Genomic DNA, 15,123 nt, shown 5'->3' with positions numbered 1-15,123 from the left:
TTATAATCTTTGCCAATCTGGTAGGAAAAAAATCTTTGCATCATTTTTTGTTATATTTGTAACTTTTGTATCTTTACATTTTTAGCATATTAATGAATGTATTTTTTCAGTCGCTTTTTGTCTCATCCTCTTTATTGAATTATCCTTCCTATTTCTCTCTGCCTGACAAAGCCCTTCCCAGATACCTTGAGGCAGAATTAAACACACCTGATGCTTTGTTCACATCTCTTAAAGCTTGTGACACTGCATTGCAAAGTGTATGTTTTTGTTTTTTTTTTCTTTCATGACTGTGTCTGAAATGACTAACAGTTCCTTCAGGATGATACTTTTTAAAATCAATTTTTAAACTTTCCCTACCTAGTGGTATGGTGTCTGCATATTGACTTTAATTATTTTTTTTAGAATGAAAAATGGCCATTTCTTTATCTGTTTAAATTTTGTTATATCATTTTTGTTGTTGTTGAATTTACAAGGTATTTCCCAAATGGCAAAACTTACAGCATCAGGGTGAATCTTTTTTTGTCTATGTAAGCTTCTCATTAACATATAACATAGGCACATAAGACTATCCAAATGATAAGTATACAGCTTATTTGTAAAAATACCCCTTGTTACCAGCAACCAGATCAAGACCCACATTGTGCCCTTTGAGCTCCATTTAAACGATCCATTCTTAAGGATAATCACTATCCTAACTTCTGATAGATAATCGCTATCCTAATTTGAACTTTATAAAAATCGAATTATACAGTGTGATTAGTTCTGTGTCTTGATTTCCTCAACCTTCACTGCCACTGATACAGGTAAATTATTCCATTGCATGAATACACAATGATTTACTTATTTATTCCGAGTGTTGGTGGACGTGTGAATTGTTTTTACACAGTTTAAGGTTATTGCAAATGACGTCGTGTTGGATATGCTTTCATGTATTATTTGGTGGATGTGCGCATGTTTTTGTCTCAGGTGTACACCTGCACTCAGCTATGGTAGATACTGTCAAATGATTTCCCGAAGTGGTTAAACCAACACCACTCGCGTCACAGTGTAGGTCACTCCCAGGTACCTCACCTTCCCCTGCACTAAGCATTGACTGTCTTTCCTTTTAGCCATTCTAGTGTGTAGTTGTTTTAATTTGCTTGTCCTTGGTGACTGATCAAGGCCATCACTTTTTTATATGTTTATTGGTCTCTTGACTATCCTCTTTTATAAATGTCAGTTGAAGATTTTTGCTCATTTCTTTTTGCACTGGAATGCCTATCTTTTCCTTTTGATTAGTATATAGTTTTTATACATCTGAATGCAATCTTTTGTTGATTATATATTCACCAGCTATATTCTTATACTCAGTGGTCTTTTGGTTTCATAATGATGTCTTTTGGTAAAGACAGGTTTTCAATTTCAGTGAGTCAAATTCATTTTGGCTCATTTTTCTTTTATGGTTAGTATATTTCTTATTCTTTAATTAAGTTATATCAAATATTTTGGGGGGGGGTTTCTTAGTGTTTTTGTGTCCAGTTTAAGAAATCCTGCCTCTCCAAAGTTATAAAAAATATTATCTTAAGTTTTTTTTTGTAGGAGATCTATTTTATCTTCCACATTTATGTTTTCATTTCATCTGGAATTAACTTTTGTGTAAGGTATTAGGACGATGAAAGGAATCTTTTGTCCATAGTGCAGTTCAACTGACCATTTGTTGGAAAGTCAGTCTTTCTCCATTAACTGAAGTGCAGCCTTTGTTATAAACCAGATAATTATAATTATATGATTATATAATTATAGGCCTGTTTCTGAACTTCATTACATTGATCTATTTGTCCATCTAGTGCAATACCTTTCTATCTTAATCACTGAATTACTTAATAAGTACTGATATCTGGTACTGTATTCCTCCAGCTTTGTTCCTTTTCATGTAGATTGCCATGGCTATTCTTGACCCTTTGCATTTCCATATGAGTTTTAGAAACACTTGTTACTTTCTACAAGGAAGTTGCTAGGGTTTTAGCTGGAATCACATTATATCAATAGGTCAACTTAGGGAAACCTGACATCATTTCCAATTCTGAATTTTCTGATCTCTGATATAGTATATTGTCTCATTTATGTAGATCTTATATAATTTGTCTCAATAATGATAGTTTTCTGTGAGGAGCTCTTGTACATCTTTTGCTAGAATTATCCCTAGCTATAGCACACTTTTTGATGATAATGTAAATAGTATTTTTATTTCACTTTCTAGTTGTGACTGTTTTGTGAAAATAAATTATATTTTTATATTTATCTTGTATAAATAAATTCACTTATTAATTCTGAGTCCTTAGGTTTAAAATTTTTTTCTTTGTGAACAATCATGTTATCTACATTAATAAAAGATTGGTTTCCTTTTTTGTCAAATCCTTTGGCTTTGTCTTGCCTTGTTGCACTGGCTACAGTCACCAGAATAATGATTTGAAATGAATCTCATTGTCCTGGTCCCAGTCTCAGAGACTAAACTTTTAATTATTTATTTATTTCAATAAATATATGTGAATTATATTTTAAAAACTCCATAATGGAAAAAATATTAAATCCTACCACCTAAAGATATAAAATTCAAAAACAACTATAGGAAATTATTAGAATTAATAAACGAAATTATTTATGCAAGACAAGTAAAAAACATAGTGTTTTCTACATTTTTTTCACTTAGCAGTACTTTTATGGACTTTCTACATATCACTATTTACTGAACTTTTAATTCTTTTGTTGTTGGACATTTGTCCTGTTTTCAGTTTATCACCAATTTCAAAATATTTTGATAAATATAAGATGTATATTTCTGTATGCTTGTCTATATTGGTTTCCTTGAGTCAATTTTAGTAATTTCTATTTTCTAGAAAACCATTTTATGCATAGGTTAAAATATATTGCCATAGATTTATATGCATAGTTATCACTTAGATTCATTTCCTTTTTTCTTTCTTTCTTCACTAGTTTATATTTTTATCAACTACTCCATACACACAGTATAAAAGTAAAATAATTCTGCAGTGATGGTTACAGAAAGCAGTAGTTCTCTACATCCCCTAAATCTCTAGTAGAATTGGCTGGATGATGTGAATTTTGCGTTTAATAAAAGCCTAATGTGTCTCGAGTAGCATTAGTAAAGGTCAGTGCATGCCTAGACACATTTTGTAAGCCCAAGGACACCAAAGGTGGAGAAAAGATCCGAGAAACAGCTAAAAAAAGGAAGATATATATTAGCTAGCCTGATAGAAGACTTCTTAACAATACAGACCAAAAGAAAGAGGTATTTGAAGTACTAAAGGAAAATAACCGTCAACCTGGAATCTATATTCAAACAACCTGTCATTCCCTTGTAAGTGTTCCTATTATGCAATTACTGTTAACACACAAAATACTACTATTGGTTTAGGGATATATATTCACCAGACATATGTGATAGTTAAGAGGAACTTTTATCCAGCTAAGAATATAGCTTAATACAAACAAAATAAATAAATTATATGGAGACATTGGAACTTGCACAGCATGCCTCCTTTAACTCTTTATAACTCATAAATCAAACAGGTAACAAATTAGTAAGTTTACAGAGGATTTGAACCATGCAATTACTAAGATTATTTTAAAAAGACATACGGGTTTCAACTAGAAAGTGCACATTCTGTTCAAGTAAATATGGAACATGTGCAAACATGATCACAAACTGGGAACAAACTAATCAGTGAAAACAATAAAGCAGAGAATCACTTTTATACTCCACACCATGACCAAAATGGAATAGAAATAGAAATCTGTAGCAAGAAGGAAAACACATGCTCAATTTTGAAAAGAAAAGACACATGATTAACGGCTTACTGTGAAATTTATAGCCTTAAATGCACGTATTGGAAAAAGAAGATCGCTTGAAAATCAAGTTAAGCTCCAGCTAATGGAATTTGAAAAATGCTATCAGAGTAAATTCAAAGAAGTATAGTTGAAAAACAACAAATAGAGTAAAAGAAATTAATGGAAGAAATAATATAGAGAATTACCAAACCCACAAACTGATTCTTGAAAAGGTATCATTGGTAGAAAAATAACTGACATATTATGATAGAATACAGGAGCCCCAAATAATTGACATTAGAAATGGAATTGAAATATACCCCTACAATAAGGATTACTTTTAGAAAATTTAAGAAGATAATAGATTATATTATACCAATATATAGGAAAAACCTTCCATCCAAAAGAAAAATATGGAAATGATCTGATTCATTTAATGAGGCTAAAATAACCTTCATATCACAAGAACAAGTAAAGAACAGGAAATAAAAATAAAGAGCTGAACTCTGTAATTACTCCCATTTTATATATTAAGAAAAATGACCTGTATGATCATCTAAATAGGTAGAGAAAAAGTAGTTTAATAGAATTGAATACATGTTCATGATCAACAACATAAAGAGATAAAACGAAAACCTTCCTAGCGTAGTAAGTAGCAGGGTTTTTTTCTTAAAACGATAAAGGGTATGTAACAAAATCCATCCACAAGAATATAATATAATATATAAACAGTAATAAAAGAGATGAAGAATGCATTACAAAAGTGGGCAATCAAATGTGATCAGATAATTCAGAGTCCATGGTCCTATTCTCCACCTAAGACCTTTGATGATCTCATGTAGTCCCATGACTTAAGACCATTTATTTCCGAAGACACAGGTTTATTATTTCCTTTCAGAGTTCTCTCTGAAGCTCCAGGTTCGCCTGAACAGCTGTCTGCTCAAGTCTCTACTCAATGTGCGGTAGGCATCTTGAATTTACAGGCCCACATCATAATCCCTGGTCTTCCCACCCCACAAACATTTCCACCTGCACCCTTTCTCACCTCAGCCCGTGACCTCTCCACCTTTCTCATCTCTCAGGCAAAAACCTTCGAGTGACCTTGCATCCTCTCTTAATCATACATGACTTACCCAGTCCTGTTTTCCCCACCTTCAAACCGTGCCCAGAATCTGACAACCTCTCAGTACCTCCCCTGTCCAGCCCCTCTGAGCAACAGCCATCTGATTCTTGATTCTGCCTTGCCCTGTATAGCCTGTTGCCAACACAAGTGCAGAGCAATTATTTTTAAATCACAGGTGGGATAACTTCTTTACCAAGAACACCACATTGGTCTGTCACCCAGGGTGAAAGCCAGAATCTTCAGAACAATCTATAAAACCCTGTGTGTTGCCCACCAGCCCCCCGCTTCCCCTTCCCCATCCACTACACCCGTTATTTCTCTGGCCTCAGTTTCCTTATCAGGCCCTCTCTCTGCTCTGGTTAAATTGGTGCCTGGATGGTCTCAAATGCTGAAACCATGCCCTCTGTGTCGGGCTTTTGCTGGGCTTCACTCTCCCCTCACACCAAGTATAACAACCCCTCCATCTCCTTCGGTCTGCTCAAACCTCTCCTCACCAACATGGATTAACCAACAACCCCATATAATACCTAAATCTCCCCCCATCCTCTGGTCCTGGCATGACCAGTGCTTCTTATTCTGCTCTGCTTTTTTCTTTCCTCGATGGCATTTACCACTTACGAAATGCAGTCTTCTTTACTTATTTTTTATGGTTGCTGTTTTTCGCTCATCTCCCCCATTACCAACCATGTAAACTCCATGAAGGCAGGGTTCTTCATTTAGTTCACTGATGTATCCAAAATTCCTAGAAGAGTGCCTCGTACCCAGTCGGTGCTCAATAAGTGTTTGCTGAATGGCTGAACTATGTTGAAAGTGGGTTGCCTTAGACTCACAAAAGGATGTTCAACCTCATGAATATTCAGGGAGATGTAACTTAAACATGATACCGTTCCACAATCATCAAATTTTCTCTTTTTACAACTATTTAAGTCTGATGTTATCAGGTATTGGTGAAGATGTGACAACACAGAGCCATTTGTACTTTATTGTGAGACTGTAAGAAGTTACAGTCACATGCTAGAACAACTTGGCCGTTTCTCTTCTTGAGCCTAGAGGGACCCTAGGCTGAGCACCATTTGTCATAATAAAATGCAGAAACTAACTATCTTTTGTTAGAGGACCAGACAAATGAAGCATTTCCTCATGCTTCTAAAGCGACTTAACAAAACCTACATCTTTCAGTTTAGAGGAATTTCGCCTTATGCTGAATATAAAAAACAACTTGAAAATGATACAAGCACATACATGCCAAAATGACATCTAGTATGTAATTACTGTTAAACGCACAAAATAGTACTGTATATTGTTTGGAGATAGGTATACTACATGAACATATGAAAATTATAAAAATATAAATGAGAAGAGACCATCACGATTTCAGAATGTGGGGTGAGAGGAAAAACAAATGCATAAGTGGAGAGGCAGGGGAGTAGGACTGTGTCTATAAAATTTTATTTTTAAAAAAGATCTGAAGCAAATAAGGCAAAATGTTAACATTGGTGGTGGTAGGTATCTAAGTGTCTGCTATATTATGTACTTCCCTCTATATTAATAATATTTTAAATCAAACATTTAAAAATATACTACATTTTATATTTATGCAGGGTGAGATAGATATTTTCTTTGAATTTATAATATGCACAAAGTAAATAATTGGGATTTGTGCACCGTTTTTCGTATGTCATTTATTATGATTTTTCTCTTACAATTTTGTGCAGTAAGCAGTGAGTGAAAAACAATTAATGAAAGCATTCAGCAAATACAGATTTTTGTTGATGTTAAACTGTTTTATCTGTCTGAATTGCCATAAATAGAATTACAGGTCTGCTGCCGTCACTGAAAGAGCTTCCTCTGACATAGAGATTTTAAGTTGCTTTGATATCTGTAAATGTGATAGAAGTATGTTAAAATGTTATGAAGAAAGGAGTTTATACTACACATTTCTGCCTTTGTGTTGGTATTTCAAATAATGTATTTTTTCCGAAAATAAAATGTACAGAAACAAACACAACATAAGCTGAGATCATTCAGATACAGGTACACAGTATCCTCCTGCTGTAAACATCGTCTCTGCCAGCGTTTCTGTCCTGGCATGGATGCTACCACCTAGTGGGGCATTGCAGGAACAACACTGATACCACACGCATTAAAATCCGACGTCTGTTAGCTTAAAACAAAGCTATATCAGACCCGTCTTTGATTTGTGTGCCCGAGAAAGCTTTGAATTGTAAAAAGAGCTGACAGTCTCAAAAGGCCTGGTTTCATCCTTAAACACACAGCTCAGCATAGAGCTCCGCGGTCTCACTGTATCCATCACAGACAGAAGTAGGTGCTTCTGTTTTCTGATGTGCACGAGTGAGTCCACTTCTGTGAGGCTCCAGGCTCATCCATAACTGTCAGACAAGGAAAGGCACATTGGGGTGGGGTTTGGTGTGGGTGAAACGGGCTGGTGTGTACCCGAGTTTTGTGCTGGGGTGTCCTCACTGGGCGGGAGGGGCCTTTCAGTCACCGTACCAGCTGTGCTCTCCTTGCAGCCTCCACTTCATCGTGTTTGACACGGAGCTGGCCCATGACATCCTGAAGGTGTGGGACGGGCCGGTGGACAGCGCCATCCTGCTGAAGGAGTGGAGCGGCTCAGCACTGCCCGAGGACATTCACAGCACCTTCAATTCGCTCACTCTGCAGTTCGACAGCGACTTCTTCATCAGCAAGTCCGGCTTCTCCATCCAGTTCTCAAGTAGGTGCACGGCCCCCTTCTTCGTGATCTGGACAGTGGGAGACAGATCCGCATCTGTGTCTTAAGGTTCCCCGGAGAAGGGTGTACCTTTTGTTGAGCAAAATACACAATTTTGAAAACACCTATCAAGAGAGCGGTTTGTCTTGGGAAATTCTGTTCATTCTCAGATGGGGATAGACAGTGGCTCTCCTTAGTTATGGGGGAAAAACAACTTACTTTAAAGGTTTGAGTTAATCAGTAAATATTTAAACTTGGGCCCAGGACAGATGTGGGTCTCTACCGGGAGGTCAAGTTTATCTTTGGTGCCCCCCGCCACACCCAGCACCAGCGCCAGGCTCCCTCACTCTCTGGTTGGTGCCAGGAAGTCTTGATGTCTCCAGGCTGCTTCAGTTTTCTGCTTTCAACTTCCCTGAATAGAAGGGCCCTGCATTTTTTCCCTCCTTAGGGCTGATGTTTCAAATAGCTTATGTAGGATAGTAATCTCTGCAGGATTTAGTGGGCACCACATTTGCACTTTGAAGCTGTTACCTCTTGACGATGGTTCCCACCTTCACTGTCTAGCCCATTTTTAAGGAACAGTTTCCTGAGAAGGAAGGGGTGGAGATATATTGTGGCAGTTCCGTCTTTGCGAACCCTTCAAATTGCACTGTGTAGAGGTGTCATATAATGTGGTAGCACCAGTGTCAGCCGTCATCGTAAAACTAGCGGAATTTGCACATAAACATATTCTGGCTCAGTTTATCTCTGGGCAGGTCACTGGTGAGCCATATTTAGGATTTACATGAGTAAATGGACTTAGGTCAATTTGATGCTTTAAAAGGTTGGTAATAAAATTAAGGTTAAGGTCTGCACAGTTTCTTACCTCTGGTTCGCTGTGCTTTGAGGCAGTAGTTTGTGAATATGTGTTCATGGAATAGAATCTCTATGTGGTAAAATTTTCACTGGTTTATGGCAAAAATATCAAGGTAAGTTTGCTTCTGCTATCCTGCCTTGGGAAAAAATGTTTTTTATTCCAAGGTTATATCATTTTTGCGAGATAAATATGGCCTCCATCTTTAGAAATTGTGGTAAGAGTAGGTGAAAGATGTGTGATGTAATGTCCTTGTTTAGCAAAATGAAAAAGTTGGTACCATTTTGAGGTTATGTTTGTTTTCCTTTCCCACCCATTCTATACTCTCCTGGCCTTGGTTTCTTTTTCTTTTTCTTTTTTTTAAATAGAATTTATTCTTTAGAGCAGTTTTAGGTTCACAGCAAATCACATGCATTTAAGGTTCCTCCATGTCTTTTCACAGCTTAGTAGCTCATTTCTTTTTAGTGCTGAATAGTATTCTATTGTCTGGATGTATCACTGTTTATTTATCCATCACCTACTGAAGGACATCTTGGTTGCTTCTAACTTTTGGCAATTATGAATAAAGCTGCTATAAACATTTGCATGTAGGTTTTTGTGTCGACATAAGTCTTTAATTTCTTTGCGTAAATACCAAAGAGTGTGATTGCTATATTATATGGTAAGAGTATGTTGTTTTGTTCCTGGCCTTTTAAAATCTTCCCTTTTTAAAAATTCATGTGGAACCAAGAAACCACTTATTTTTCTATATTCCTCATGATTTTCTCTTTGAAAAGACATCTTCCTAGTTTGGGTTAAAGACAAAGGAGAATCCTTTATTATAGTTATTTGAGAGCATAGACGTTTATGTTCTATATTTATAATTATACAAATAATATACTTAACTGACATATTGATACTTAGGAGGTGATAAACATGAACACGCCCATTAAAGTTCCTACAGAAATGAAACTTGCTTAATTTTTTTAACTTGGTTTTCCAAGTGTTCTAATTTGAACCATACAGGATTGTCATTTTTGCAGATAAAAAATGGTTGAATGTTAGCATTTTCATATGGTTTAACATAGCATTTAGTATGCACTTTGGGAAATACCATTTGAAAATAAAATGTTGACTCTGAGGCTTCTGTATGAATGGGTTTCTGCATGGTCTTTAAAACTCTATGGGAAGGAAAAAACAAGATATAAAAACTTTGCTTGGCATAATTTAGAAAAACTTGGCCTGAAGTGTGATGCTGAAAATTTGGGTTTCTGTCTTGATCTCTAGAGATTTGAAACTGACCTATCTCTTTCTTTATTGCTTTATTTGTGAATTGAAGATATTGCACCAAATTCTAAGCACCTTTCCACTTGCATCATGTATTTTCCCTTTGCCTTTTTAGATCTACTCTCCACCATTTCTCAATCTACTCTGATCCTAGTGGTGGACATGTGTGGACTATGTTCTGTGCCCTCTGCCTGGGTTCCTCCAGTGGTGGGCTCGGGCAGGAGATGAGAGGTGCAGGGAGGAGAGCGGTGTCGGAGTGTGATACCTCCCTATCAGATTCCCTCAACCAAAGCTCACTACTTTCCTCAAGAAGCCGTATCCATACATGTCCCTTTCCAGGTTTCTGTAACCAACTCCCAGTGACCACACTTCTACCTGGGCTTCTCCAGACCCAACATTTGTAAAGAAACCCTCTCAAATGATCTATGGGAAGTGTGTCATATGTTTTGTGTTGGATCCTAAATGATACAGTTCCCAAAGGAACATTGTCAAGCCCATGAAACTGACATTCCTATGTCCCAGGAACCCCCTTCAGCAATGGCAAGCTGGGATATCTGGTCAACCTCCCTACACCCATGACCAATGTGCCACTCTCCACTCCTGCAATTCTGAGCCATCCTTTCCCCACTGGAGAATCCAGCCATGAAACTAGATCAGGCTAGAGTCTTTCTAAACCAAAGGCTTGAATCTCCTTGAAACATGCAAAAGAGCCTATCCCTTCAGCTCAAGAAGCCTTACTGCTCTTCTGTAAGTGGAAAGCAGGAAAAGCCCATTTATTTGTCTTTATGATCCCGGGACTTAAAAAAAAAAGAGGTACTTTATGTGTAAGTGAGATTGCGCTGCCATTCCTAAGACAAGCTAATGTTAGAATTTGAAGTATTAGCGCTTATCTATGATTTCAAAATAAAATAAAAAATAATGGAACTTCAGTATTTTCCTCAAATAATTGATACTTTGAGTATGACCTTTGTTGCAAAGCAAAAATGACATGTATTCAATAGTATTAAATTAGTTTTCTTGGTAAACCATTTTAACTTGATAGTATGCCAATACTATGTGAACTTCGCATTGTAGGTGTAACTTAGTTATTGGAGGAAAAGCCCTTATTTGAACATTCGTTTTCTTAGAGACACTTGAATGATCAGACTTTTCTCAATAAAGTTAAAGTGTAAGGATTTAACATCAATGTCACCCTCCCTCTCAGTCACATAATCCATACCTGGTTGTGGCTTTTTAATTTTGACAATTTCTCTATTATTAGAACACCTTCTTTAACTGCCTTCCATCTCCTCATCCCCTCTTGGTCCTCCTTCTTCCAGTGGCCACTCCATTATAGTCTTTTTTCTGGTTCTCATCTTTCCTTCCCCAAGCTGTAAAGGTTGGATTCCACTAGGGCCCATCCTCATGTCTCTTTCTCTCCATCAGTACTGACTCCTCAGGTTCCATCAGTCAGCCTCCCAAGACCTCTCCCCTGAGTACCCGAGGTTTCCCTCCAACTTGATGTGGGGATAGAAAGCAGAGGACATACCATGTGAAACGTGACCACATTTCCAATCATCTCCTTTCTCAAACCTGGTTTCCTTCAAGCTTTCCCATCTTGGTGAATGTCAGCTGCATTCTGAGTCGCCCCTTTATCTTCCACCCCACATATAATCCAGCATCAAATTCAGTAGGGTCCATATTCAAAATCCCACATCTCTCCACCTGTACCCCTACCACCTTGATCTGGGTCCTTCCACACCAGACTGAGCTTCCATGGCTTACAGACTGGCTTCGTCTCCCCGCTCTTGTCCATTTACTATCTTACCTGACCAGAGGAACCAGGATGGGTCTTAATGAGGCACCTTGCTCTGGTCAGAACTCTCCACTGGCTTCCCATCTCAGCCAGAGAGAGTTCTGATTCCCCCCATTGCCAAAATAAAGGCTATAAAAGCCTGTATGCACACTTATGCAAAACTCTACATTTTCAGTTTTCATCCTTAATTACTGCCCTCCACCCTGTCAATCCCCCTGTAACATACACACCAGCAAGAGGCGTGTATGTATTCGTATGCACGTATCTGGTATATGTTCATTTTACACGCTGCTCTTGGCTTTTTCCTCTTTGCTTGCTTAACGAATCCACATGTGGACACACCATCTTTTAAGACCCCTTTAGCAGAATTAATGACATTGTCACTTACAGTGCCCAAATTCAGTGCTCATATTTCTGAGACAGTGTTTATCCCATCATGTGTGAGCATCCTACTTGCAGTCTACGGGACTAAGTTCCTGGAGGGCAGAATGTCTAGAACATGACATACAGTCAGTGGCTAAAAATTGTTTCTAATCAAATATGCTTGAAAACTTTCCAATGATGCGAATCTTGAAAATATTAGGATGATTTTGATTGTGTGACAAACACTATGTCATGTACCAAAAAGGATGTTTCATTACTGATTTCAGCTTCATTCAAAAATGTTAATAGAAAAGCCTTTAATAATAAAGATTCTTTCAGTTCTGAGTTAGTTTCTGTCCAGTGTTAATGGTCTTTATATGACATTTATTATCAGAAGTAGTGGACAGTATAGACTGTGTTTTCACTGGTAAAAAAACGCATTAGACAGATTTAATAACATGTATGCATCTTTGTTGACCTTTTAAGTTTTATAATTCTTTATACATTTATTTATCCTTCCTTAATGTTTTGATACCAGTTAGAAACCAAGCAGACTATTTTCATTTTATAAAGATTAATACCCATGTTTTAATTTAACTGAACATAATCTATTATTTGATAAATTTCCTGATTTTATTTTAAAAAGATCATTTTTTCCCCTGCTTTATAATAATCTTGGGAGAAGAACAACTGCTTACTGGGTGCGGGGATATTGATTCTTAGCCTCAGTGCTATGTGTCTGCGTGCAGGCTTAATGGCCACTGAGGGAGCAGCTACACACCACACCCTTCCTTATGTGTGTGTTTACCTTCCCTTTGCTATAAGACATTTTCTCCACTAGAAAAATGAACTGTTGGTGCTCACAGGATATTCACACCCCATTCAAGGTCCATTGTCCTGCCAGCTCCACACAGCATGTAAAACATGAGAATAAGAACTGACTAGTGCAATTATGTTAATTGTAATCAGCCTAACACTTTTCATTAAAGTTTAATTACTATTTAACCGTGCATAAAATGTAAGAAAATGGAGTTCGGCTCACAAAACTGACCTTTACTCTAGGGGTTAAATAAACTTCAGCTGAGCCTCTAGTGGTCCGAACTCACAGCTCTCCCACTCTAGGGAGAACGGCTCCAGGGCGATCTTGCACCCTCAGATTCCATGAGATGGATTTCCCTGTAAATAATGGTCCTAACTTAGCGGCTACATAACATCCCTTCCTAATTTACTTTATTGAAAGATAATTTAATAGGTACATTTTCATTAAAAAAAATCATTTGTTGTTCAAAACAAGAGAGACCCTTGGGGCTGCCAGTTGCTGAGCAGAGTGGGATTGTTTATAGGAGAGAACTGGCCATAGAGCCCGGGCGCCTGTACCAAGTTTCTGCGCAGAGACAGGACACAGCAGGTGCAGCTAGACTGCTCACCCCCTGCTCTCTTGGGACTCCCCTTGTGGGGCTGGTGGAAAACTGATCGTATGTTCTTATCATTGGCCACTCACACCCAGAGAGGCCAAAGAGTTTTATCCACCTTTGATTACTCGCACCCAGCTCATAACAGGGGTAGAACTGGTGTGTGTTGAATTATTGAGACTAAGATGCTAGCTTATTTAGAATTTAGTTTAAATTCTAAATCCTGGATTCCACAGAGTGTTGGGGTTTTAGCTGTGGTTGGCTTTGTCTAATACTAACAAGATTGATAACAAGAGGAACAGAGAAAAACAGGACACATAATGGCATCTTCCCTATTCTTGGGGACGTATCTTTTTTCCCCTCCAGTTTCATTGAAATATAACTGACTTATTGCATATGTGGAATCTAAGAAACAAAGCAAACTAGTGAATATTAAAAAAAGAAACAGGAATAGCCTCACCAGTAGAGAGAACAAACTAGTGGTTACCAGTGGGGAGAGGGAAGTGGGGAAGAGAAAGATAGGGTAGGGGGTTAAGAGGTACAAACAATTGTATATAACATAGATAAGCCACAAAGATATGTACAACACAGGGAAATAAAGCCATTGTTTTGTAACAACGTTAAATGGAGTGTAATCTATAAAAATATTGAATCACTGTGTTGTACACCTGAAACTAACATATTCACTAATACCGTAAATCAACTATACCTCAATTTTTAAAAATAATAAAATAATTGATACATAGAAATGTGTAAGTTTAAGGTGTACAGCATGTTGATTTGATACATTTAGAGACTAAAAAGTGATCACCACTGTAGTTCATACCACATCACATCACATAATTACCACTGCTTTTTGGTGGTGAGAACACTGAAGAGCTACTATCTTAGCAACTTTCAGGTATATAATGCAGTGTTCTTAACTGTAGTCACCATGCTGTGCGTGACTTATTTATCTTGTTACTGGAGGTTTGTGCCCTTTGACCAACATCTCCCCATTCACCCCCACCCCCCAGCCCCTGATGACCACCATTCTACTCGCTGATTCTATGAATTCAGCTTTTGCAGATTCCACATATGTGCTATCATGCAGTATTTGTCTTTCTCTTCCTGACATCCCACATAGCATAATGCCCTTGAGGTCCATCCATGTTGTAGCAAATGGCAGGATTTCCTTCTTTTTCATGGGTGAATAACAGTCCAGTGTGTGTGTGTGTGTTTGTGCATGTACTGCATCTTCTTTATCCATTCATCTGTAGGTAGACACTTAGGTTGTTTCCATGTCTTGGCTATTGTGAATAGTGCTGCAGTGGACATGGGGGTGCGGGTATCTCTTTGAGATCCTGTTTTCATTCCCTTTGATCTTATGTGCAGAAGTGGGATTGCTGGATCATATGGTAGCTCTAGTTTTAATTTTTTGAGGAACCTCCCCACTGTGTTCCACAGTGGCTACACCAATTAGCATTCCCGCCAACAGTGCACAAAGGGTTCCCTTTCCTTGAGGATGTATCTAATACTTACTGTGAAAAAGATCTCAACCCTTTTCTATAAAACTACTAGTGGGAGTATCATCTGTACCTACCTTTCTGCTAATCTAAATCTTACTCCTACTGAAAGCTCATAAATCATTCCTCAGGCAGCAGTGATTTCTGTGGGAAGTCCCGGCACGGCCCCCCTCCCCCAGGACCGCGGATGTAACTGTCAATCAGCACCGTGCAGGAGGCAGAGTTACGCTACCTCGCTTGAATGAGA

The 15,123-nt window shown here is 37.8% G+C and overlaps 1 protein-coding gene across 1 annotated transcript in view; it reads left to right on the top strand.

The window, feature by feature from the left end:
- The window catches only part of CSMD1 (CUB and Sushi multiple domains 1), a 1,433,388-nt gene that overhangs the window by 1,181,425 nt on the left and 236,840 nt on the right, over positions 1 to 15,123 (top strand). Inside the window, exon 26 of the mRNA XM_065899861.1 lies at positions 7,483 to 7,685. Within this exon, the coding sequence (XP_065755933.1) occupies positions 7,483 to 7,685 (203 nt within the window). The remainder of the gene's footprint in view (positions 1 to 7,482; positions 7,686 to 15,123) is intronic.

Source organism: Phocoena phocoena, chromosome 21, assembly GCF_963924675.1.
Source record: "Phocoena phocoena chromosome 21, mPhoPho1.1, whole genome shotgun sequence".
NCBI lineage: Eukaryota > Metazoa > Chordata > Mammalia > Artiodactyla > Phocoenidae > Phocoena > Phocoena phocoena.
Note: the sequence above shows the minus strand (reverse complement) of the source record. Positions and strands in the feature narration are given on the sequence as shown.